Consider the following 27,336-nt stretch of genomic DNA (forward strand, 5'->3'; position numbering starts at 1 on the left):
ATTTTCTTTCTTTCTTCTATAAGGCATTTGTTCGCTATTCTTTTTCTTTTTCATCAAGTTGCGATCAATTGTTTCTAAGAATTAAGCCAATCAAGTTAAATAAGGTGTTTTAAAGAGGTAAATGTTGAAAGGTTTAAATGTGTGAATTTTGGGGTTAAAATCAAGGAAAGGTTTTAGGCTCAAATTTGTGCAACTAATAGAAAATGGGGTAGTCTTTTAAGTGGTTTTAAGAAAAAATGTGTAGTCCTAATGCCATTCTCATTTTTGTGCCAAAAACTCAACAATGTGATTTTGAACGGATACAAGTCAAGTTCTAGGAATTAAATGCACATAACATTTTCACAACAAAAACATTAGGCTCAAATTTTCATCAAAAAGTTGTGTAATGCCAAAAGTTTAATTTCCGCACAAACAAACCAATCATGCCTAAAATCAACTCAACCATTAAAATTTTAAAACAACATCTCATGAATCCGCATCAAAGTAACTACTATGCAACCACAATCTCAAACTCAATTAAACTATAATCATGCAATTAGCATTTCACTATGTGAGCATCATCAACTATTGATATTCAAAGAAATTGCATTCAATCCATTTATGAGTCGGAATATCAAACATGAAAAGTGTTTCAAACAACCAAGATCACTAGCATATTTTCAACAAACATCAAGCTCAAGGCTAAGTGATACAAGGCACCCCACACCAAAATAACACTAAACATAACAAAAAGTCTAACTAATCAAACACACCAAAAACATAAAAGATAAAAATAAATCCTAAACAAAACCTAATAACTAACGAAACAATTTTACTAACCCCCTCCTCACACTATTTCATGCTATGCCCACATCGCAATGAAATATATATAAAAAGGAAAATTGCATAAGTTAGGGATTAGAAAACAAATCTCGCTAGTCGAAAACTGGGGGGTCCGGCGATGGCTCGGGTGATGGATACCGCTCTCCTCCGGAGGCATTGAAGAAACGCCTCAAGTAAGCTTCCTGTCGATCCATTTTTGCCTTCATTCTATCCTGCTCGTAGCGGATCCGTGCTAGCCCTTTTCTCTGATCACTCTGAATTTCGGTTAACAACCGAGTCTGCTCGGCCCATCCCTCTCTGTTCTGACGCTCCAACTCATCAAAACGGTGATCATAGCCAGTCCACTGAGCACCTCTCTGCCCCTGAAAATCAGACCCTGCTTCCGCTGATGAACTCGGCGGCTCTTTTCCTTTTCGACGCACAGTAAGCTTTTTCGGGCGTTGCCCCTCTGACTGTTCTTGATCTTGGGACTGTTCTCCATGTTCTTCTATCTCAGCTGCCAAAGCCGCATCTTCTCCATGCTTAAGGATCCAAGTAGTCCGCTGATAATACGGAACTACCTTACCCTTCCTAACCATCATTGCCAATCTCAAATGCTTTGAATTAATCACCTTTGGCGGCATGTACGTCATCCTTGCAAGCTCACTAACCGAGTAACCCGAGTACATATTTGACATAAACCCGGCAACCCATCCTAAAGCAATCCTATGTTTCATTCTCGGCACTTCTCTCAAAATTTGGAACATACGGTACGGCATATTCACTTTATACATGGCAATATCGGGATGCAACAATGAATTCAATGCCATAATGTCCTCTTGAGCAACCTTACTATATTCATTTCTACCCATAAAAGTATAACCATACCACTTCAAAGCAACACAAATTGAAACATCTTTAATAGCGTTTACCTTAGACACCTTGGCGTCGTAGAGGTCCTCGTCCGATAGTGCTTTCCAAATTGCGGCTTCATCTAACTCGGTAGGGGTACATTTCAACCCCTCATTCCTCATTTTTGCCTTAGTAGCAAATTCCTCCACACTAACCCGTCGCTCCACATTCTTGATGCGAAAAATGAGGTCGGTACTCGCCTCCTCCGGAGTCCTCAAGGTAGTGAAAAACTCATGAACAAGCTCCGTGTGTGTGTCATGGCGAATTGAAGCTAAGTACAACAAACCCCACACATTCAATTGGCGCTTCACATCATTCTCAATTCCCAAATCCCGCATTGCTACCCAATCAATCTTCCATGGTTGAGCGATTTCTCTAGCACTAATCGCCTCATACTTCGCTCCCTCTTCTTCGCTTCTAATTTCAAATGGAGCATTGAAACGACGAGTGAGGCTCGCCGTGGTGTTGTTTGCTGCCCCTTCAGTGGCTGCCCTCGGGGCACGTGCTTGGCGAGGTCTGCCAACGGCTGCGAGAGGAGGTAGTTCGGGCTCCGCTTGATTCTGTGCTTGAGCGGCGGTTCGGATAGGGCGGTTGACGGCGTTTTTGCTCCTTACCATGCTTGAAATTTTCGGTTTTAATTTCTTTTGTGGGTTTGAATTTTCTGATTTATGGGTGTTGTAGAGTGATGGAATTTGGAGGTGGGTTTTAAATTTGGTGAAGTTTGGAGGTGATTTGGTAAGGGAAAATGGAGGTTTAAGGTTGAATTTTTTGTAAGTTTTGAAAAGAAATGGAGGGGCTGCCGTTTTTTTTTCTTCTGATTGCTGAGAATGGAGGTTTGTTTGATGGGGAAGGAAATTGTGGGGAGATGAAAGGCTTGTGATGTGGCCACGTCTTCAGCTTTTTGTTGTTCTAGCAATTGTTTCGGACGAAACAAGAGAGTTTCGGACGAAACTGGTGATGTTTCGTTCGAAACTGAATTGTTTCGGCCGAAACGTTGCTTGAGAATAATCTCCTGGACTTCCAGGAGATTTTGGGGGAAGGGAGTTTCGTTCGAAACTCTATTGTTTTGTTAGAAACAACCAAAATTTTGTTGTTTCTAACGAAACAAGGTAGTTTCGAACGAAACACCTTCCTAACACGAATCTACTGCCCATTTTTTCCAATTCCTACACATCACACCAAACGAACACCCCGGCATTATACGGAATTAAAAAAATTAAATAAAATTGGATAAAAATAAAATAGAAGACAAGAAATCAACACAACAATAACACAAAAATCACCAAAACTCCAAAACGACACAACCTAAAACAATTACGAAAATAAAATAAAATAAAATAAGATGAAATGTCGAACCTCTCGGGATTGCCTCCCGAGTGCGCTTGTTTAAGGTCGAAAGCTCGACCGTCATTCCGATGAAACTCACGAAAGGGGGGCAAGATAAGCTTGTTCGCCTATTTGATCCGTCAAAGGTCCTAGATAGGGCTTGCAACGGTGTCCGTTGGCCTTAAACGTTTCTCCCCTTTGATTTTCAAGTTACAAGGCACCATGATTCGCCACCTTCCGAATCATAAAAGGTCCACTCCACCGAGATTTTAATTTTCCCGGAAACAACCGCAACCTCGAATTGTACAACAACACAAAGGCTCCCACTTCAAAAGACTTAGGCGAGAAGTGAGCGTCATGCCATTTTTTTGTTCTCTCCTTATAAAGCTTAGCATTCTCATATGCATCGAATCGGAATTCATCCAACTCATTGAGTTGCAATAAACGCTTCTCACCCGCCGCCTTAAAGTCATAATTCAACTTTTTAATCGCCCAATAAGCCTTGTGTTCTAATTCAACCGGCAAGTGACATCCTTTACCATACACAATTCGATAAGGTGACATACCAAGAGGTGTCTTAAATGCCGTGCGGTAAGCCCATAAAGCATCATCCAACTTGAGAGACCAATCTTTTCGAGTCCCATTCACCGTTTTCTCTAGAATTCGCTTCAACTCGCGATTGGAAACCTCCACTTGGCCACTTGTTTGTGGATGATAGGGGGTAGCAACACGGTGGTACACGTTGTACTTTTTCATCAAAGCCTCAAATTGCCGGTTGCAAAAATGAGACCCCCCATCACTAATGATAACCCTTGGAGTCCCGAATCGGTTTATTAGGCGCTTGAGAAACTTCACAACTACCTTGGCGTCATTTGTGGGTAAAGCCTCCGCTTCTACCCATTTAGAAACATAATCGACTCCAACCAAGATATACACATTCCCAAAAGAAACCGGAAATGGACCCATAAAGTCTATGCCCCACACATCAAAGATCTCGACTTCTTGAATTGAGGTTAATGGCATCTCATCTCGCTTGGAGATGTTGCCAACCCGTTGGCATCGGTTACAATGACTCACGAAATCCTTGGCATCCCGGAATAATGTCGGCCAAAAGAAACCACTCTCAAGCACTCTAGCGGCGGTTCTTGATGCCCCATAATGCCCGGCATAATCCGACTCATGACAATGGCTCAAAATTGGCATCATTTCCTTCAAAGGCACACACCTCCGAATCATCCCATCACCACATATCTTGAAGAGATATGGCTCATCCCACAAAAAACGTTTCACATCACTCAAAAATTTCTTCTTTTGATGGTGTGATAAATCCAGTGGCATGACATTCGAAGCCAAGTAATTAGCTATATCCGCATACCAAGGTGTCTCCACTTCCGAGATTACCATCAACATCTCATCCGGAAATCTCTCATTAATCTCCACTCCAATGGGGATTGCTTCCGGATTCTCAAGCCGAGAGAGGTGGTCCGCAACTACATTCTCCGTCCCCTTTTTATCCCGAATCTCAATGTCAAACTCTTGCATCAATAAGATCCACCGAATTAGGCGAGGTTTAGCATCTTGTTTTGCGAAAAGATGCCTCAATGCCGCGTGATCCGTGAAAACAATAGTCTTGGCCCCAAGGAGATAAGAGCGAAACTTGTCAAGAGCAAAAACCACGGCGAGCATTTCCTTTTCCGTGGTGGTGTAGTTCAATTGAGCTCCCGCTAAGGTTCTACTAGCGTAATAGATCACATGGACTCTTTTATCCTTACGTGACCCCAACACCCTCCCGGTTTCCAACAACCACGGAACACGGATGAGGGAAATGTGCTTGCCAAGGTACTTGAGAAATTGGAAAAAATGGAGCAAAGGGAGAAGAACCAAGCTTCCACTATTCATCATTTGGAGACCCAAATTTCTCAAATGGCTATCTCACTTCAAGGTAGACCACAAGGGGGATTGCCCTCTACTACGGAGAACAACCCAAGGGAGCACCTAAAAGCGATAGAGCTTCGGAGTGGGAGAAATCTAGAAAAAGCTAATGGTAAGAAGCATGTGGTTGAGGAGGATGAGCCTCAAGTGGTGATTGATGTTGCTAGCTCTAGTCAAGAGCCACCTATTGTTTGTGAGGAGGTGGCTATTGAGGTTGAAGAGCCTTATGTGAGGAGGCCTATTGTTGCTTTGGAAGCTTGGACCCGCTTGATTAGACCCTTGAGCATTGCCTTGCCCCTCTTGATTCCTCCACCCGAAATTTGGATGATTCCGCCATCCGGGGTTGTAGGTGTTGGAATAAGGATCATTAGCTTGCCTTTGCCCCCCCAATGTAATTCACTTGCTCACTCAAGGCTTGACCCGTAACTAGGCACTCTCCTCCCGAATGACCAAAATCACCACAAAACTCACAACCGACTTGAACATAAGCCACCGGAGCATTTCGTTGCATAGGAGCGACTTGTTTCTTGAGAGCATCCACTTGAGCTTGGAGCGAAGCATTTGCGGCTTTTATGGCCTCCATCTCCCTCACTTGATCAAGAGTCATGAGTGACTTTTGAGTGAGTGGCGCTCTTCTATCCATAGGACCCCAAGTACTACTAACCATGGCTAATTTTTCCACCAATTCAAGAGCTTCTTCATAAGTCTTTTGCATAAGTGAACCGCCCGAAGCCGCATCAATAGTAGCTCGGGTAGTGACATTTGTCCCATCATAGAATATTTGTATAACATGCTCTCTATTGAGCCGATGATGAGGCACACTCCGTTGTAAATCCTTGAACCGCTCCCAAGCCTCATGAAGTGATTCTCCTTCAAATTGGACAAACTCAAGTATGTCCTTAGTCAATTTTGTAGTCTTGCCATGAGGAAAATATTTGTTGAGAAAAGCTTGAGCCAACTCTCTCCAATTGTGAATAGACTCATTTGGTAGAGAATGTAACCAAATGCTAGCTTTGTCCCTCAAGGAGAAGGGAACATCCGAAGCTTAATTTGGTCCGCCGTTATCCCATGAAGCTTGAATGTGTTTAGAACACCCAAAAACTTGGCGATATGCTCATTAGGATCCTCGTGACTCAACCCAAAGAAGGCATAACGATTTTCCAAAAGTTGAATGGTACTCGGCTTGATCTCAAAAGTTGCCGCTTGAACCGGCATTGCAAAACATCCAAAAGTGGCATTATCCACATCCGGCAAGAAAAACTCACCCAAAGTTTGTCTTTGTTGGTTTTGCACTTGTGCGTGCACTTGGGGTCGATCATCCCTTGGGTGGTCTTGTTGCCTTGGTCGGTTCACATTCCCTAATGGAGGAGCGGGTGGATATTGTTGTTCCCCTCCATCCATTAGAGGATTGAACCTTCCCTCTTCATCATAATTGTTTCCCTCGTTATTCATAACTTCGGGTATACAGGCTCTTCTTCTTACACCTCTTTCGTAGTTACCGAGGTTATCTTGGAACGGTTCTAGTGGTAGATTTGCTCGTCGCGTATTGTGCATACACGAAAATCAAAATCCCTACACAAACAAAAACAAGAAAACCGAGTGTAAACCACGAAAGACAATTAATAAACAATAAAACCAAAAACAGAAAATAACGCTAACTCGACCGAATTTTAAAATACTTTCAATCAATTAAACGCAACCTTGTCCCCGGCAACGGCGCCAAAAACTTGTTAGAAAATTTTCACTCGCTAACTTGTAGTACTCGACAAGTCGAGGTCGAACCCACAAGAACAAGAGGTTTAAAGTGAACGAACACGTATTTTAAAATTCAATTCGGAAAGCAACAAGTAAATTGATTTGAAGTAATAACTGCGGAACTTTAAAATCAATAAAATCAACAATTAACTACTAAGCAAACAATTAAATCGTTACTTAAATTAAACAATTAACTAGGCAATCGCTAATTAACATAAGATTTAATCAATAAGAGGAACGCTTAGAGGTTGCTAATTAGGGTTGAAACGTTCTAGCTAACCGGGGTTGATTTAGTATTTGGTTCGGGTCAAGTTTTTCTAAAATGCCTAATCCGCTCTCTCGAGTCCGCAATTAGAGCTAATTGTAATTTAATTAATACACCGAAATCTAAATCGCTCTCGCGTAATTAGATTTCGATTATATCAATTGAATCCAATCGCGAAGCTAACCTATAACCAATTAAGTCCTAAACCGCTCTCGCGTGATTAAGCCCTAATTAAATGATTTGCTAATTCCGGGTTATTAAATGACTCTCGCCTAATTAATTACCCTTTTGACCTAGGATTAGGAGATTAATCTATCCTAGGCATAAAGCACACAAATCACTACAAACTCTTATACCCAAATAAACCCTAATCAACTAATCACAATCAACCTTCATTAACAACCCCTAAACAAAGGGTTTAGCTACTAATCACAAACATATTAACAATAACTAATAAGTAAGAAATAAGAATAAACATAGTGTAGAGATTAATTACCTTGTAATAATTGAAGACCCAAAGCATAAAAGAGATAATGAATAACAATAATAAGGAACCAATAATCTTCTATTAATAATAATAATCTTCAATCCATAACAAAAACTCAAAATATCACTAAGAACAAGTGTAATTCAAAAAGCTGAGAATAGTAAGTGAAAATGGGGGCTACAAATCTAAAAATATGTGCATCGCCCTAAAAGGGAAATAAAGGGGTCCTTTTATAGTTCAAGGACAAAAAGGGTGCAAAATTACATCCTAGTACAAGTCTAAAATAAGCCACCAATGAAAATAGACCAAAAGGATGCCCATATATGTCATTTCAGCTTTCCACCACGTTTCTTCATTAAAAATGCGTTTCTGTCAGAAGTTGGCTTGTTTCTTCCGAAATGGGCTGAGATAGAAATCTCCTGGATGGGTGCAGGCCTTGTTTCTTCCGAAACAGAGACTGTTTCGTCCGAAACAGGCTTATTTTTGGAGTGTTTCTTTCGAAACACACCCTGTTTCTTCCGAAACCATGACTGGCTTGGGGAATTCTGCTCCTTCTGACTTTGATCGCTCCAAATACGCTCCAATTTGCCCGATTCTCGCCAATGTGTACCTGAAACACTTCGACATGAAAATGAGCAATAAAACACTTTCAATGGACATTAACATGGCATTAATAACTCAAAATAGACAAGTAAAATAGGTGTAATTCTACACCTATCAGTAACCAGAAATGACGGCCAACTAGTCCCATTCGGCGATCTTTATGTTGTTAATAATGCTTTAAAATTAGGCATTAATCCAACCTCAAAAATTATAGGGCGTGCTAAAGGACTCGAAGTAGCATCTAGCCAAGCAAATGAAATTCCCACATGGTTTCTTTGCTTGGATTTCGGATTTAGTAGAGGAAAATTTAAAGGAAGTTCGATTATCATTTGTTCACGAAGTTTGGTTTTAGAACCAGAACGCGAGCTTGCAGTTATTGGTGGAAGAAAAAAATTTAGGATGGCTACAGGTTTTGCTAAGGTTCGAACAGTTTTTGCAAATACTACTGATAATTATGTGGTTAGTAAGTATGATGTTACCGTATATGACTAACTACAATCTGGTTTATATAGTTACTTAAATTAATTGTATTATTTTAGGTGTTTTATATGTGGCTCATGCTTTGCTATGTTAAATTATGCTAATCAATATTTTGTTTGATACTAATAAAAATGATAAAAAATATCGTTTATTTCTTTTATTATTCTAATACATACGATGCACTATGTTGATATAATAAAGGCCAAATTTTCAAAAAATACTAAACCTTTATTATTTGAGTGATTAGTTGCGCCATCAAAATCTATTTTCCACCCTCGGTGACTAAATTTTCAAAGTTTGCAAATATAATCTGTTTTTATATATTATATTTTTATTATAGCCATTTTTGAATCGGTTTGTTTTTTTTATTACGATTAAACCTTTTATTATAACATAAAATGCAAAGGTTTGATATTTTATGATGACTAAACCAGTTTGATTCGACTTTAGTTATAAAAAAACATAATTTAACAAAATGGATTATATATTTAAATTTTAAAAAAATTGATCATAACTGACAAAAATGAAAATATTTAATATTTTTTGAAAATTTGGCCTACAATAAATTATAGTCATATATATGAAATCATAAAACAAATACGTAATTTAGATAATTCTAATCTATCATGAAGAGTATAATTTATGATACTAATAACTTATGGCAAAACATATTCAGAAACCTCTGTATTATACAACTTTGTTCCGGAAGTTTCTCTACTATTTTTTCGTTCTTTCAGTTTCTACACTTAACTAACTATAAATTTTTATGTTCTGTTGAGTTGCTGGAAAAAAAAAATTGTATGTAGAAAAATTGAAGACAAAAAGTTAAAAGAGCATGGAAATCAAAAATTAGATAACGAGGGATTAGAAGCACAAAAAAATAGCATTTAGTTTCCTGAACAAAAATAGTAGGGATTTTTAGACAAATACCTATAAAACACCTAAATATTCTCAAAAATACCTTTTGACTAAAATTAGTTAAAATTTACGGTTTGACCAAATATTTTTATAAAAATACTTTTTTTTTTGCAAAAATACGATTTCAGTTTACTAATGGTTTACTAACGGTTTACCAAAAATCTGTTCACTATAAGTTCACTAACAGTTTTCTAACAGTCTCCTATAAGTTTACTAATGGTCTACTGTCAGTTTATTTAAAAATCAAATCACTATTTTTTATTTTTAAATTATAGAATGTTAAAATAAATTATTACGTAATTTACTAAAATTATTGGTGTACTATTAGTAAATCATTGGTTAACCAAACAAAAAAATATTACAGATACACAAGTGAAAACAAATTACATACAAAAATTGAGAGCATCATAAAAACAATAATTATAGATTTACCAACGGTTAACTCAAGGTTTACTAATGGTAATTAAATTTATTGTTATATTATTGGTAAACCATTAGCAAAACCAACAACGAAATCATTACATAATTTACTAAATTTTATGGTGTACCATTAGTAAACTATTGGTTAACTAACAAAAAAACCATTGCACATACACAAGTGAATAAAAATATTATATAAAAAAATCAAGATCATAATAAAACAATAATTATAAAATTACCAACGGTTAACTCAAGATTTACTAATGGTATTACTAAAATTAAACTTTAGGTATACTATTAGTAAACCATTGGTAAACCAACAACGAAATCATTATAATTATTAATTACAAAATAAAATCACAAAATATAATGTTTTAATTTTTCTAATTCAGCCATAGACTCCATCTTTCTTCCAGTACGGAGGTCCTGTATTATATCATTTTTTTTCCGAAAATCCTTGTACTATTTTTTTAATTATTCTAGTCCCTCTAGTTATCTAATTTTTGATTTTTAAGGTCCTTTTATTTAGTCTTTTCTATCCCTCTACTTAAAAGATGGAAATAATATTTTGAAAATTAACTATAAATTTATCGACAGTTTCCTCACTGTTAACTAGCGGTGTACTATCACAAAATTTATATTAATTCCTTAAAAAATGGAAATTAACTATAAATTTATCGACGGTTTACTCACGGTTAACTAACGGTGTACTAAAAATAAATTTATCAATTTTTTTAAAAGTGCAGTATGTTTAAAATATACAATTCAAGTTTACCAACAATTTATTAACCATATAATCATAATAAAAATTATTACAAGTTTCCAACGGTTAACCTAGCGTTTACGAACATTGTATTACAAGCAAAATTATTGGTATACCATTAATAAACCATTGGTTAACCAACAAAAAAAAATTACAAATTTTATTATAAACCCATCCCTCCGGCCAACAAAATTACAGAAACCCTCTTCTCTTCCACCTTATTGAACCTCTGAGAAACAACAACATGGATAAGCTAATCTACTCATCAAACATCAATAAATAAATGCATAAACATCACAATAATGTACATTTTGAGTGTTGGAAGAGCAGGTGATGGTGTTTGTAGGCAGCTTTTGGATCCAAGTAAGTCTATGACCTGCAGATTCAACAATTAACATATTGCAAAAGATAGTAAGGGATTTAAAACAACAAAATATAGCAGCCATTAAATAAAATATTTCACATCCTTTGAGAGTGGTCGATTCATACATCTTCATTATAAGCATAATTTTCTTGCTCCAAGGCCTTGACATACTCATCCTTAAGCTCAACAGCTTTATCCAAATAAGGCTTCTTCTCCTAAAACAAAAAAAAAAGAAGGGTTCAAAATCATTCATTTATACAATTTATTATATCACACTTCTCCTATAAAGAAACTAGTCACAAGAAAATCACTTCATTACTCAAACTTTCAATTTTTCACATCCTTCTTTCGCAACTTAAATCACAATAGAAGCATTACAAACACAACACAGTTAATGCCAAATTAATCATCTCAAATGAATCATAAATTAAATGAAAGTAATTAGCACCCAGTTGAAAATATTGTTAGCCTCTTATGTTCAATCTGTTGGTGGATGAGTAATAGGACAAAAATAATGTTCTTCTCATTCTAACAGAACTAAGAGGAAATGAGAATATCCACACCAATAAATTAATCAAAAACAAAACATAAATACATGAATCTCAAGAAACTGGAATTAAGAAACCTGTCAGAAACCATATCGTGCATCTGTAACACTAATTTGAATCGTAATAGAAAATCAACTACGCTTTAGTTGAACAGATAGGAACAATAATTTAGCACTAAATTGAATTAAAAATAAAAATACAACTGAAATAAAAAAAGTTTGGCCATACCTCGTTGAGACATCTCAATTACTCGCAGATATTTACCGGTAGTTCGTTCCACATCGGAACCACTGCCGAAAATACAAAAAAAGCCCGGACCTACCCACATCCGCTTCTTAGTGAAAGAACGCGAGTAAGGCAGTAAAAACTTTCTGTTCAGCCTCTTTTATTTTCTCACTGCCCGCCGTTCTGAAATCGAGATCTGGAGGATGAAAATGCGGCTGAACTCGATGAAATCAATTGCATGTTTGATCGGAGAAAGAAAGCGTACATTTCAAGTTTTTTTGCCGTAAAAACATATACTGAAATCGTAAAAATTTATAAGGAGTGAATTACTTTTTATTTTTGCAACCAAACATGCCGCGTGGTATTTATGAGAATAAAATGGATTTTGGTGGTGCTGGGTCTAATTTCCTCAAAATAGTATAGTACAGGAGTTTCTAAATGGGCTTATACATCACTCATTTTTTTTTAGAATTTTTTTATAAAAATATTATAAAATTTCAAAAAGTATCCTTCATATTTGACCATTTACAAACTTTTAATTTATTTTTAGTTTCTATCTAAAAATATTGCATTACACAAAAACAAATACTAAAATAAACCATCGGAGTCCGGATCGGTTGCGGAATTTTAGCCGGAAAATTATCCGACACAATTATTGGAAGTCAACAAGTAGTAGCCTCATTGTTGACCAATGAACTGTTAATTTTCGTTTACTATAATATATGGGCTTAATCACTCAAAAATCTCCCACTTTTAAATTTTTTTTCAATTGCACCCTGACGTAGGAAAATTCGCTCAAAACCCCTCCATCTTTAGATTCTTTTTCAATTGTACCCCAAAGTATTAAATTGACCTCTTTTCACATGAAAATAATTAAAATAATTTTTCATTTTTAATCTATATTCTAATTAAACACTAATATTATTAATAATGTAAAAAATTATTCTTTTCTAAAATTATATCCAATAATTTTTTTAAATCAAAACCATAATAATTTCCAATTTAGGGTACAATTGAAAAAAAAATTATAGGTGTTGAGAGGATTTTCCTACGTCAGAGTGCAATGGGAATGGAATTTAAAGGTGGGAGGGTTTTGAGAGAATTTGTCAACGTCAGAGTGCAATTAAAAAAAAGTTTAAAGGTGGAGGATTTTGAGTGATTAAACCTAATATATGAGTATACTTTATGTGTTTTTTAGTGTATTTTAAAAGTTTTTTTTGGTGTATTTTATAGGTTTCCGGTGTCTATTTTTTTTATACATTTTTTAGTCCAGTATATATATATATATATTAGTATTTCATAATTTTTTTCTGGATGGCTATGTAAAATATCTTCATTGTTTGAACAATTATTTATTATATATATCCTCATTAAATATAATAGAATGAATTAATAAAAAATACTCCTTAGAAAGTTACTTTGTCTTTTTTTTTATCCCATATAAAAAATTTCATTGCTTTTTAGCATAATTTCCCTCTTTTACTTTTATTTTATTTTAATGGTCAAACATATTTTGTAGACATGTAATGATATGCATAATTTTAAAATAAAGTGAAAAAAAAACAAATATGATTTATGTCTTTTTAATAGCATATGTGAAATATGACAAAGGAATTTTTTAAATGGGATGTAGGGACTAGGAGATAATAAAAGACGAAAGGATTGCGATTACATTAAACAACGGTGAAGATAGATAATGTTTTTGTAAGTTAATTTATTTTGTTTAAATAAATTACATTTTTAAATTCTTGGGTTTATAATAAATTGTTTATCAATTTAGGATAAAAATAACATTTAATCAAAATATGTTAATAGAATAATTTTTTAATTAATACTTCCCTTGTCTCGTTTAAAAAAGGATGAATAAGGTTTGCATCAAGATTAATAAAATAATACAACATTTTATTTTATCATGTCTACCCCTAATAATTGATGTAATCTCACTTAACAATAAAATAAATGTATTATAAACTAATTGCATGTTAAAATAAATAAAGGAATAAAATGAAAGTTCCCATAGAAAACACGATATGTGTGAGCGGAGCGGGTTTCAGGGTCGTCGTCCAGACTTATGGCGGACTTCGGATCTGGAAAGATTTGAAAAAATAAAATCGCCACCTAACTCAGTTAGAAAATGTACTTTATACGGACTAGATAGCTCCTTATGGGTGAGATTATCGTGCATCGGACGAATAGACCGGGTTCGATGAACACTACCCAAATTCTTCTACTTGCCTTATCAAACGCTTCAAATATTTGTGTAACATATCTGATTATCTCATCTCAGAAATCATGCAGTTCACTAAATATAATACTAGAAATGTAAACACGTTTGTAAGCGATAAACAAGTAAGACCCGCATATGACTCAATCTGGACTAACAAATGGGCCCGAATTCGGAGTTCAAACAAACTCAGAAACACAAAAATATGATTGAATTGCATCTCGAAGATCTGGGATCAAGAACAGGAACGAATAGTGGCGCCACTATGGCATGGTGGCGGCGACGTTGTGGCTGGGTCAAGGGGACTCGTCGTTTTGTTCGGTTTCATGCAAAAACGCTTAAAAACAGTCAAAAGGCATAAGAAAACATTGGAACGTACTATAATCAAAATACAGTGTCTAAAATCAAATTGAACACCCAAAAGAACATGTTTATAAGCTGATTTCATATAAAATCATGGCAAACAACTAAGAACGTAATAAGAATGACAATCATGACAATTTGAGTTACTAGCATGTGTTCGAAGCTTTAAAATTAAACTGTTTCAACATGTGATAGTTAAAACATATATAAACAGCCAATAAACAGGTTTCTAATTTAATTTAATGGAAATCATATCAAAATCTTAAAAACATGGCAGTCATGGCAAGAACAAAGTTTATGGCAATTTCATAGAAAAATAGCCTAACATGCTATCTAAGATGCTGAATCTAGCAATTCTAAATTAAACAAGATAAATATTGATGGAAAGAATATGTGGGTCCTCAGAAGTACCGTTCAGAGTCCTTCTCCTCGTTTTCTGGTGATCCGGATATTGAATCCAGTTTCGGATCGATATGCAGTATTGTGTTCTTGAGTGATTGTGGCATTTCTAGCTTGTTAGATTGACTGGTCTGTGTATTTGATTGGTTCGTCCAAACTAGGGTTTTCTAGGGTTTAATTATGCTTTTTCTGGTGCGTCATGTTCGACCAATTTTCCGACCTCTAGCTAGGCCATACTAGGGTCTTACTTATAGAGATTTAGGTTGACCTAGGGTTTACTAGGTGTTCGTGTTGCGTCAGGAAGAATGTGAGAGTATGTGCAGTGATAGCTTTAGAAGATTAATTAGGATTAATTAAATTTAACATTTATCTTTACGATTTTTCTAATTCAATTCGAATTAAATCTTGCATGCTAAGTAAAAAGAAATTAAATGTTCATTTGGTGCCCGAAAGTATTAAAAATGACTTCTAAGACACTATGGGTTTGGTATGGTCAATTTAATCTGTCAAACTTGTAAATTGGTCCATAAACTTCTAAAATATTGCAATTAGTCCAATTTCTCAGACTTAGATCACAATATATTTGGATTTTTATAGGCTACTTGTGGTTAATTAGTTTCAACCCTTCAATTTTGTAACTACACACTAATCTGAGCAGCTTGAATACAAACAAGCAGACCACAAGCTCGTCGCCCGAACGAATTTCTCTGAAAATCATTATTGGACACTTCTGTCCCTTATTATTTTTTTTACTTGTTTGAAAAATAGGTGTCCACACTCCCTTATTAATGTCTTGACAAATAGTTTTTAAGACACCTTATTAAGCACACGTGATGAGACATCCCCTTTCCACATGAACCGTTTGATATACATTTCCAACTGCTTGTAAGCCCCTTTCATCATATAGTGAATGGACATAAAATAGACTGGAATGCTGAACAAGACTGCTTTGTGAGAACAAGCCTTCGTGCAAGAGATAACAACGAATCCTTCCATAATGCCAAACGAGATTTAAAGTGCTTAATCACATGGTCCCAAACTCCAGAGGAAAGCTTACGGTTAGTAAGAGGGACACCCAGTACTTAACTGAAAAGGAGTCAATTTTGCACCCAACAATAGCAACAGCAAGCAATAGATCAGACTCTGCAACATTAATTTCTATAATAGATTTTTTATAGAAATTAATGGTCAATTTAGAAAGTAGCTCAAAACAACGAAGAATCCGAGTTAAGTTCTTCAGATAATTTAAATCTTAAGGAAGGTAAAGAAGAGTAGCATCCACGAACTGAAGCAATGAAATAGGCTCTTGATTATCCGTAAAGCTATAACCTCTGGTAGACCTTATTTTGCCAGATCTAGAAAGAATTTGATTTAACCCCTCCTCGGCAATAACAAATATATAATGCAAAATTGAGCCTCCTGGCGAATCCCTCTCCTAAAAAACCCTAGATCCATAGGGCTTCCATTGAACAATACTGAAGTGCTACCTAAAGAAAAACAAACCCTCGTCTACTCTATCCATTTAATTAGAAAATTCATGCAGCTCATAATAAAAAGCATATAGTCTCACTCAATATTGTGAAAAGGTTAATGATAATCCAGTTTAAAAACCAAAAATTTATTCTTTCTCTCTTTATTGCCAAAGGAATAAGCTCATTCGCAATATAGACAATTCAGAATGCTTTGCCTTTCAAGAAGGCATGTTGACTACAAAAGATCATCCGAGTAAATAAAGCGCTAACCTTAAAGAAAGAATTTTCGAAAATGTGCTTGAAGAATTAATAGATATACAATCCTTTATGTTAGCTGACCCTGCCGTCTTCAGAACTAAAATCATAACCATCTTTTAACCATCTTTTATAATTCTCTTTGCGTGGCATGTTTTATTCGTTCATTTATTTTCGAAAAACCAATTTTTATTCGTTCACTCTTTTATTGTCATATAAGATAAGTTAGAAAAAGTAAATTATATAACATTACTCTTACGCCAAATGTCATTTTAAATAGGCCTAATGTCTTAAAAAAACCTGACCTTTTAGCCTCTTTTCAATCATATCCTGACGTTGAAAATTTGTCAATTTTACCCTATTTTGCGTTTTTGTGTTTCAATTGTACCCTGCAAAATTAAATCAACGTCTTTTGCGTTTGGAAATTTGTTTAAAACATTCTCCATGTCTCGCATATATTGATTGTATATTTTTAAAATTTATTTAAATTTAGTTAAATTAATTAAGAATTTAAATTATTGTTAATTTGATTATGGTTTTTAGTTACTTTTTAAAAATAAAGAATTTATTTGTACTTTTTTGAATAAAAAAAAATTAATTTCATGTTTAGACTTAATTAATTGAATGATTTCATCATTTAAGTAAAAAAAATTAACAAAAATTAAAATATTGGGGTACAATTGAAAACGGAAAATTCAAAAGTGGGTAAAATTGACAAATTTTCAACGTCGGGGTGGAATTGAAAAAAATATTAAAGGTGAGGGGTTTTTGAGTGATTAGGCCTTTTAAATACACAATTAATAACGCTATGATATTGCACTTAGTTCACATACGAATTTTACCTATTTTAAAGTTTGATCGGAGATGACATGAAGTCAAAAACTAACGTCCGTTTCACTCCACATCATAACAATCCCAACATCTCATTTCCTCGGCCGTTATAAATTCGTAAGCCAATCCATACAAACTCATATCTCACGCACTTCAACAAACTCAACCCACTCTCCCTCACCATAAATCCCCACCAAAACACCCATCAATTCTCAGTCCCGTCTTCTTTTTCTTCTCTTTAAACCCATCATCACTGTCGATCCGATCAATGGCTGCATCTCTGTCCACTGTTGCAGCTGCCAACAGAGCACCGGTACCAGTTTTTTCCCGCCTTTTTTTCTGAGTGTGTTTACTTTGTTATCATCGCCTCTCTTCTTTTCTTTAAGTTTACTAATGGAACTGAACTTTCTTTACATTCTTTACTTGCAGCTGAAGGTAAATGGTTCAGGTGCTGCACCATTCTTGGGGTGCAGTTTAAAGAAACTTAACTCGAAGATCATAAACCAGAAAATCTTGAAATGTAATTTAAAGATGACTGCTGAATATGATGAACTGAAGCAGAGTGATAAAGACAGATGGGGAGGTCTGGCATTTGATATATCAGATGATCAGCAAGACATTACTAGAGGAAAGGGTATGGTGGACTCTCTGTTTCAAGCTTCCATGGGGTCTGGAACTCATGATGCAGTTCTGAGTTCGTATGACTATGTTAGTCATGGTCTTCGCCAGTAAGTGTTGGCTGTTTTATTTTTGGAATTTGAGATTTCTGATTTTGAGGGTTGGACTAATTTGGAAGTTTTTTCAGGTGTAATTTTGATAATGTTGTGGATGGTTTGTATATTGCACCTGCATTTATGGATAAAATTGTTGTTCATATTACCAAGAACTTCTTGAACCTCCCAAATATTAAGGTTAGTTAGGGTTAACAAATTTGAGTGGTACCAGATCTTTGTTTTACATTTCAATTTAATGCAAAATTTCAACTCGTATCGAAATATTATCGAAAATTTAGTTTTTATTTAACCCGGAGTCTTCGATTATTTTTAGATCAAATGTGTCATAATCGAATGCAGCATTTTCTAAGAATGCATATGATCTTATATAAAGCACCAGTCAAATGGCGATTAATATGCCAACGATGTGCCATCATATTCTTAAAATATACTTTACCAGATTACCATATTAGATTGGAATTGCATTAAATGAAAATCAAATTATTGATATTAGTTTGATATGAATTGAAGGTCTAGTACTCTCTTGATTGGTAAAATATTTGACACTGGAAAAGTAATGAGTAATTGGCACAGGTTCCTCTGATCTTGGGTATATGGGGAGGCAAAGGACAGGGAAAATCATTCCAATGCGAGCTTGTTTTCGCCAAGATGGGAATTAAGTAAGTCAATCTTGAATTCATCCATCACTTATAAACTTGAAAATTTTCTGATCTTGAATGTTGGCAGCCCAATTATGATGAGTGCCGGAGAATTAGAAAGTGGAAATGCCGGAGAGCCAGCGAAATTGATCAGGCAAAGATATCGTGAGGCTTCAGACATCATTCGGAAAGGAAAGATGTGCTGTCTCTTTATAAACGATCTAGACGCAGGCGCTGGTAGGATGGGTGGAACTACACAGTACACTGTCAACAATCAGATGGTGAATGCTACTCTGATGAACATTGCTGATAATCCGACTAATGTCCAGCTTCCTGGAATGTACAACAAGCAGGAGAATCCTCGTGTTCCGGTAATTGTCACTGGTAATGATTTCTCCACACTGTATGCTCCTCTCATTCGTGATGGCCGTATGGAGAAATTCTATTGGGCACCCACACGAGAGGACCGCATTGGTGTCTGCTCGGGGATCTTCAAGACCGACAATATTCCTCACCAGGATATTGTAAAGCTTGTCGACACTTTTCCTGGACAGTCCATTGGTAAGCTTCATCAAAAGGCAATTGATGTTATCATGATCTATACACCACCAGAAACAGAAATGCTCAAATGAAAAATATCTAAATGATACTATTGTTTTACATGAATATGTTATAAATATAGAATTATCGAATTTCAGTAGCGTTTCCGGAAACCAAAACAAAACGCTGAAACATAAAACTCAAGAAGTTTAACATAGGTTATCATGATCAATAACTATATGAATTCACACCTAATGATGATGAATTATAAATTTGTTTTGTTCCGTAGACTTCTTTGGTGCAGTTAGAGCAAGAGTTTATGATGATGAAGTGAGGGCGTGGATATCGAGTATCGGAGTCCAAAATATCGGGAGAAGGCTGGTGAATTCAAAGGAAGGACCTCCGACATTCGAACAACCAAATATGACACTGAAGAAGCTCCTCGAGTACGGTAGCATGCTTGTCGAAGAGCAGGAGAATGTGAAGAGAGTAAAATTGGCTGACAAGTACTTGAAAGAAGCAGCTCTTGGAGATGCAAATGAAGATGCCATTAATAATGGAAGTTTCTATGGTTAGATTCTTGATTCTGAAAAACAGGAAAACTTTTGTCCAACTGCTAGGAATGATGATGGAAGCTGTGGCTATGATCAATTCTTGTTTTATCCAATAATAGTATATTGTATAGATATTTGTCCAAGGATGATTGTATCTTGAAATTCTGTCAAAGTTTGCCTTTACTCTGTTTCTATTTAAATTGTATTTTTCTAATTGTAAAAAACGAATGAAGCAAATTGCAACTTAATTTTTAATATTCTTTCTTTTCTCTTCTCTCCATCAATCTGTTTGGTAAGATTTTGTTTTATATTTCTATTTTTCTATAATAATGAAATAATATTAATAGAGAAATAGAAGTATAACTTGATTAACAATTTTTACAAAACACGGTAATTATGAAATAGAAAAGAAAATCGTAATCAAATAATGAAAGTTTATAATTTTATTCTGTTAAAAAAAAAAATTATAATTTTATTCTTCAATTGTGTTGTTGGTCCTTAAGGGCTTCCTAAGAGTATGGGTGTGCAAAAATCGTAAGGTAAAATAAGGTAATTTTGTTTCGTTTTAGTTTGATATTATAAAATAAATTGGTTCGATTTGGTTCGATTTAAAAAATAAAAAAAATTCAGTAAGATTTTAATGTCAACCGAACCAACCAATTCAATTTGGTTTGAAAATTTAATTTATCTTATAATCTCGGTTCGGTTTGGTTTTCAAAAATGGAGTAATTTCGGTTTAAATTGAACCAAATGCACACCATTACTTAAAGTGGGGTGAATTGATCTTTTCTAAAACAAATACTCTTTCAAAAAAAGGGCAAATGACTATAAAAGGCTAACCTTTCATAAAAGTTTTATAAAAGTACAAATATTTTAATTTTATCCAATATGTCTTGAAACGTGTAATTTTTTTTCAATTTTATCCAATAATATAATTTTTCTCATGTGACGCCTACGTGGCGCGCCACACACCAGCGCCGCATAAGAAAACTTGTGTAATTGGACAAAATTGAAACGAAATCATGCGTTTCAGGATAAATTGGATAAACTTGAAACGAAATCATGTGTTCAAGATAAATTGGATAAAATTAAAAGATTAAGACTTTTATAAAAAATTTATAAAAAGTTTGGCCTTTAAATTAGCCTTAAAAACGGTAAAAAGGTCGTCGCACGGAATGCTAAAACTAATTCAACATAAACTTATTGAAACAAAAGATAAGTTAAGTCGTGAATGAAATAAAGTGCAAAAACCAATGAGTTATAGCTCAAATGGTATAAGCGATAAGCAGCAAACTGCTAGGTCGTGAGTTCGATTCCTCTCACAAGCGCTCCTCCTCCCCAATTATCAAAAAAAAAAATGCAAAAACATAAACGACACCAATAATTTATAACAGTTCACCATTATCTTATATTTAGAGTACATTTGGTTCAATTTTGTATAGAACTTTTGACTTATACTTTTTGAAAAAATCTATTTAAACATTCAGTGAAGTACTTTTTTTAAAATGGAATTTTTTAAACTTCCAACGTCTGCAGTTGGAAAAATTCTATTTTGTAGTTTTTCGCCAATAGCTAATACATATTTAATATACATAATTATTTAGACAAAATATTCTCTAATAAAATATATTGTTTTTATAATATATAGAATTATTATTCATCAAAAAAAATATAAAATTATTTAAATTAGTTTGAAATATTTTAATCATTTATAAACTATATAAAATTATTTTATTTATATTAGAGTAGCTATATACAATTCATTATTTTTTTTAAATAAATTATAAATTTATCAAAAAATAAGTAATTTTAAATTAAATGTACCATTGAGCTATAGCTCAAATGGTATAAGCGCTAACTAGCAAACTGCTAAGTCGCGGGTTCGATTCCTCCAACAAACTCTCCCATCTCCCCAAATTATCAAAAAAAAATTAAATTAAATGTTGTTTCTCATTGAAAAATTAATTTTTATTGTTTTTATTAAATATAATATAATATAACCTATTTATAATTTAATAAATAAAAATAAAAAATAATATCTTTTAAAGTCATTTTATATATAAATAGTAGAAGTTAATCAAATTTCACCAAATACGTATAGTCGATCAGCTACCAGCTATGAGCTAACAGCTATCATCAGCAACTAATAGCTATCAGTTATTAAAAAAACAACTGAACCAAATAGAGATATCTCCACCTCTATACTGGACTATAATATTTTGTGTCAAAGACAGAAGCTTTTGAGAATTACTGTCATGAATTCCATCCAACAGTAATTAGTGCTATAAATGTAACCGATCTGAATAACTATTGAGTTATTTGATATTGACTTTAAAATATTTAAAATAGATTTTACATTAATTGGTTCGAGTTTGAATTTTAACTATTAATGCCAACAACGACTGCACGATTCAACTGATTGATCAAGTTTAAACATCAAAAAAATTTGTTCGACAAGCTTATAATCTAATTAAACTTTGCTTAATTTACCTTTTTTATCTTTTCTAATAACACTTATTTATGATGCAATCATTGTTTTTACAATAATGTTATATAAACAAGGCCTTAATTCAAACCTTTAAAATTTGTTGTAATTTAATTCATATTTTTATAATTTTTATGATAATAGTCAAATTGTTTCTTTTCGTTGCAATAATAGTCAAATTGTATTTTTTGTGCAAAAGCTTTTGAGTAATTTTGAGTTTTTTTGCCACTTTTTGTAGTTTTTAATATATCGTTATTCATCAAATAATAATAATATAATTAAAATTAGCAAGTTTGCCATCAATCTAGCTATTACTGCAACCGGAAAATACAATTTGGCTATTATTATAAAAGTCAAAAATATTGAATTAAATTGCAAAAAGTCGTAAAGGTTTGAATTTTTTTTCACCATTAAACCTATAAATAATCAAATTAAGTTTAATTTTTAATTGTTTTTACTAATTTTGAATTCTATCTCTTAAATAAAAGTCGATCAAATTTACTTATAATTTATATTCAATCACATAGCTACTAAATGCAATGTGCTTGGTTAACATGCTTCCTAAATGTTTCCAAATCATTGCCTTATAAGATAACTTTAAGAATAAAAGGAAAACACAATTTAATTAAAGAATAAAAGGTATGAAATATCATATCTTCTTTATTTTTTTTTAATATTGCTTTTGTGAGTGATTGGAGAAAATGTTCGATGGATGAGCATCTTACTCCACTGGTTAGTGTTTTGTATAAACAATGAGCACGCATATTGACTTAGCTCTTTTTTGTGTGTGTTTAAATCATAAGCTTTCCTTTTTCTTTATGAGGAATTCTTTTCAGAAAACAAAGAATATTATACTACACAATAATATGAACAAAGCCAAATCCGTACTAAAATTCTTATACTTTACACATTTTTTTCGGTTGGTTCTTAACGTTCAACTTTACTTTATCTGGTCCTTGTACTTAGTATTTTCTTCGTCAAAATGTCCTTTTATGAATGCAATTTGCAGAATAACAAAAATGTCATTACACCATTTTGTGCTCCCTTTTCTCTATGTAGGCGAATTCTACTTCTACAACCGCATCACAAACATTACTTTATTTTAACATAAAAGTTGAATCATTGAGTTAAGCAGAGAATATTTAATATATAAATTTAATGTATAATTTTTGGTAAATAAATTCATTTTGCATTTCCTATAATTAATAAGATATTTTTGACTTACACTTCTATTTGAGAAAATTAATTTTTCAGTTAAAACTATACCAATTACATACAATACATTTACTATTTATGCACCATTTAAATGCATATTTATTAGAGAAAATAAGGATAAATATTCCATTTTTAAAAATAATTTAATTTTCTATCTCAATAAGAAAAAGTTAGAAAAATTATCTCATCATTTTAATGCTTTAATTTTTTTACTTTAAAACATGTTTATTTATATTATATATAAAAGCACGGATGGGAGGAGGAGGGGGGGGAGGGGGGGGACGGGCAAATTTACTGAATAATCCTTTTCAGTTTACTACTTGATGGAGTCTGCCTTCTGAACCGGTGAGTGAACCTGCAAAACAGGGTAGAAGCTAACCGGACGGTGGTTGTCCGATTAACTCTCCGATGCTAAAGTCAGTCTAGAGCTTTGAGCAGTGTTTTGAGTATGTGAATGTAATTGTGATTCTAGGCATACCTCGTGCTCCTTTTATAGTAGTCGAATATACCTAGTAGAGTTGTATTAGGCAGGTGAATCCTACTTTGTAGGGATTCGGCCGTATCGTAGGGATTCTCCTGATTTGTCGAGATCTACCTTAATCTGATAAGAGTCCTATTTAGGAACGTCTTCCTAAATAGTCTTATCTTCCTAAAGTAGAGCTTATCCTTCCATATGTAGTGTTTGTGTCCAAATAGGACAATATTTCCATATTCAGTCGTTTACCCGAATCCCGGACCTGACGCGCTCTTGGCGGATCATGTGGGATTCGGTCTTTATTAGTGTATTACCGAATCTTAGAGATTCGGCATCTCCTCCGTATCTTTCGGTCTTCAGGGGGAGTCCGGCGTCGCCTGAGAGTGGATCCCCTGCAACTCGGCTCCATTATACTTTCAGTAGGATTCGGTATCCATCATTAGCCCCCCCGCAAGTGAGCTGAAGTAGTTTGGCATTTATGCCTTAGTGGATTTTAGCTCTTTTGGAGCTGAGTTCTTTTATACGGGCGAGTCGTTTTGTATTCCGGGCGAGTCGTTTCATATGTTTGTGGGCGGCGTTTCATCTTTAGTGAGATTCTGCGTTGCCACGTGTTGTCCATCCGTAGACGGTTATGACTGGATGAAGGACAAGTGTCTTCGTGCGCCATTAGTTAGTCCTTATTTGTAATTATGGGATCTCGTCTTTTCAGTTTCTTTGGTTTAGGCTATATAATTGTTCATTTTCTTCAATTATTCTTTCTTCAACTTTTGCTTTCTCTGCGCTCTGCTTAGACTTTCGATTTCTTCAAGCTTTCTGTGGGTTTTCTTCTTCTGCTGTCAAGATTCCTCGTTTTCAAGTTGCTCCTTATCTTTCTTTTGATCCTGCGTATTTGCTAGCGAGGTATTTTACCTTTTCTCTAATTTAATTTCTTGGTAGTTTTTCAGTTTTCATTTTATTCCTTCTGTTCTTCGTCTTGTTCTTCGTCTTGTTCTCCTTCTTTTCCCTTCTTTTGATCTTTTAGAGTTTTAATTTTATCATCATTCCGTGTTTCCCCCCCATTTTAAAAATTTTAAAATGTCAGAAGTAACTGAGGGGGCGAAGGGTGCTCGTGACGAGCTAGAATATACCCGGAGCTCCTTGTCAAGAGAGCAGATACTCGGTTATGCCGAGGATTTTAGCTTCCCCGGGTCGTATGTTATTCTGAGGCCGGCGAAATCGTATCGGGCGAATCATAGCACGGATTCGCCTTCTAAGATAGTAATTTTTCATGAACAGCTTTTAGCGGGTCTAAGGTTTCCCTTAGAGTCTTTAATCGTAGAGGTCTGTCATAATTTAGGTGTTCCTTTGGGTCAACTGCATCCGAACGCGATTCGCCTTCTTTGTTCTTTTATGGAATCGTGTAGGGTTCGGATGCAGGAGCCTTCGCTTGCTCTTTTTAATTATTTTTATGTTTTCTCCCGCCGAAAGGGTGAGGAATTTATTTTTGCTGGTGGTCGACCGAATCGATCCCTTTTTAGTCTTCCTTCTTCTTTGAAGGGTTGGACCCCTAAGTTTTTCTTGGTTCAGCACTCTTCTTTCTCCTCTTTTTCGCGGAGTTTTACTTCTAGTAAGGTTTCGCTTACTAACGTACCTGATTTGGATGATGGGGAGAAAGACTTCGCCCAGTCTTTGCTGTCGGATTGTCGTTTTGACAAGCCCAAGTACAGCGTTCTTTTAGAACAGTATTTGAGTCGTCGTGAGATACTTTTGGCGGGTCTTCCTTTAGAAGGTATTTTTCTAATCTTTTGTTGTTATGTTTTTGTTTTGTAGGATGTCGACTTCTCTTGAACATTTGCTTGACAATTTTCATGTCGATATGACTGTAGATATGGGCGAGGTCACCAGCGGCGTTCCTAATCCCTCTACAATCGCCGTGCCGAATCCGACGCCTGATTCGGTGAATCCTGATCTTGATCCCGCTTCTGGCGATCAAGTTCCTGCTGCGACTTCCGAGTCGCCTCTGCTTCCTTCGAAGGAGTCAGGTCCTTCTCTGAAGGGGTTGCCTACTGCTGGCCAGAAGCGTCCTGCTGAGGACCAGGCTGGGGCTTCTACCAAGCGTCCCAAGAAGAAGAAATCTTTTGGGGTGTCTATTGAGGACGCGCCTCGGTTTGCTGCTTGGGCGGACGCGCAAAATCCGCCTCGTCTTTCAAACGTCGCCATTCTTCATGCTTGCATGGAGAATATTATGATAAAAGAGGACATTGAGTCCATTGATCGCGAACATGGCGATAATTTGGCTGAGTTCGCCTGTCTCGGCGGTTTTTCGGTATGCTTCTTTCTTTTTTATATTATGATTTGCTTCTCCTTTTTTCTTTTGTTTTTCTTATTTGTTGTTTTCTTTCGCAGGTGGTCCAGTCCATCGCTGTTTTGGAGCGCCGCCGAAGGGATGCGGTGGATCAATTGAAGAAGCTTCAGAGAGATTCCGAATCCTGGCTCTCCGAGAAACAAAAGATGGAGGAGGAGGCTGGCGAGGCGACTGGTCTGATCCAACAGCTGAGGTCCTCCGTATCTACCAAGACTCGGGAGATTTCCGCTTTAGAGGCTCGGGTTCGAACTTTATCCGAGGAAGTCGAGTCTCTACAATCTTCTTCAGGTGCTCTCGCTAAGGAGAGGGATGATCTGAAGAAAGAAGAGGGGCGTCTCCGCCGGCGATTGGGTGACTCTGGGAGCTTTTATTCCCAAGTCATGACACAATACCGGTTGGCGATCGGGGCAAAGCTGCGGGAGCAGAATCCTGGCGTCGATCTTTCTGGAGTCAATCAGTTGGATCCTGCTTCTTTGGCGAAGGAGGTGAAGGCGAAGCTTGATAAGCAGAAGCAAGATGCTTTGAATAAGGCTTAGTTTTTATTTTCTCCTTTTTGTATTTTTTGCTTTTTAGTATTTTTTGCTTTCGCCTTTTTTTTGTATTGGATCGTGGCGGATCCTTTGTAATTTTTCTTCTGTGAATATAATGATCTTTTGACCATTGCTTTTCTTTAGTTGTAGAGTTAATCTAAACTCGTTTGTTATTTTGAGAAGTTAATCTAAACTTCTGCTGGTGTGATTTATTTGTAGGTCCGAATGGATCCTTTTATTTATTTGACTCGGACGAGTCTAAATTATTTTTTAACTAAGATTCAAACGACTCTTGTTAAATTGTATGTATTAGGTCTCGAGCGAGCCTATAAGGTTTGTTTCGCCAAATCGCCTTTTATTTTAAAAATGGAAATAAGTACAAGCCATGAATTTATTGATAATACTTTCTCAGGTGTTCTACATTCCAATATCTGGGTACCATGGACCCAGTTATTGTCTTTAGTCTATATGCGCCTTT

The 27,336-nt window shown here is 35.1% G+C and overlaps 3 protein-coding genes and 1 long non-coding RNA gene across 4 annotated transcripts; 3 read left to right on the forward strand and 1 right to left on the reverse strand.

The window, feature by feature from the left end:
* Nucleotides 1-8,004: 8,004 nt before the first annotated feature.
* On the forward strand, nt 8,005-8,573 carry LOC126660707 (dirigent protein 4-like). The gene is made up of 2 exons (XM_050354386.1): nt 8,005-8,082; nt 8,166-8,573. The coding sequence occupies exons 1-2, from the start codon at nt 8,005-8,007 to the stop codon at nt 8,571-8,573; spliced, it is 486 nt and encodes a 161-aa protein (XP_050210343.1).
* A 2,155-nt stretch (nt 8,574-10,728) lies between these two features.
* On the reverse strand, nt 10,729-12,108 carry LOC126666098 (uncharacterized). The gene is made up of 4 exons (XR_008790034.1): nt 11,803-12,108; nt 11,152-11,241; nt 10,971-11,038; nt 10,729-10,891 (listed from the first exon to the last, which is right to left on the reverse strand). It is a non-coding gene; the product is annotated as an uncharacterized LOC126666098 (long non-coding RNA).
* A 5,274-nt stretch (nt 12,109-17,382) lies between these two features.
* Nucleotides 17,383-20,083, forward strand: LOC126678980 (ribulose bisphosphate carboxylase/oxygenase activase, chloroplastic-like). The gene is made up of 6 exons (XM_050373917.2): nt 17,383-17,656; nt 17,773-18,071; nt 18,149-18,254; nt 18,651-18,736; nt 18,804-19,276; nt 19,545-20,083. Exons 1-6 carry the CDS (start codon nt 17,612-17,614, stop codon nt 19,829-19,831), a joined length of 1,296 nt encoding a protein of 431 aa, XP_050229874.1. The 5' UTR covers nt 17,383-17,611; the 3' UTR covers nt 19,832-20,083.
* A 4,462-nt stretch (nt 20,084-24,545) lies between these two features.
* LOC126660874 (uncharacterized) lies at nt 24,546-27,057 on the forward strand. The gene is made up of 5 exons (XM_050354614.2): nt 24,546-24,667; nt 25,592-25,737; nt 25,850-25,956; nt 26,041-26,289; nt 26,370-27,057. The coding sequence occupies exons 1-5, from the start codon at nt 24,546-24,548 to the stop codon at nt 26,862-26,864; spliced, it is 1,119 nt and encodes a 372-aa protein (XP_050210571.1). The 3' UTR covers nt 26,865-27,057.
* The last annotated feature ends 279 nt before the right edge of the window (nt 27,058-27,336 follow it).

This window comes from Mercurialis annua, linkage group LG1-X (genome assembly GCF_937616625.2).
Source record: "Mercurialis annua linkage group LG1-X, ddMerAnnu1.2, whole genome shotgun sequence".
NCBI classification, from domain to species: Eukaryota; Viridiplantae; Streptophyta; class Magnoliopsida; order Malpighiales; family Euphorbiaceae; genus Mercurialis; species Mercurialis annua.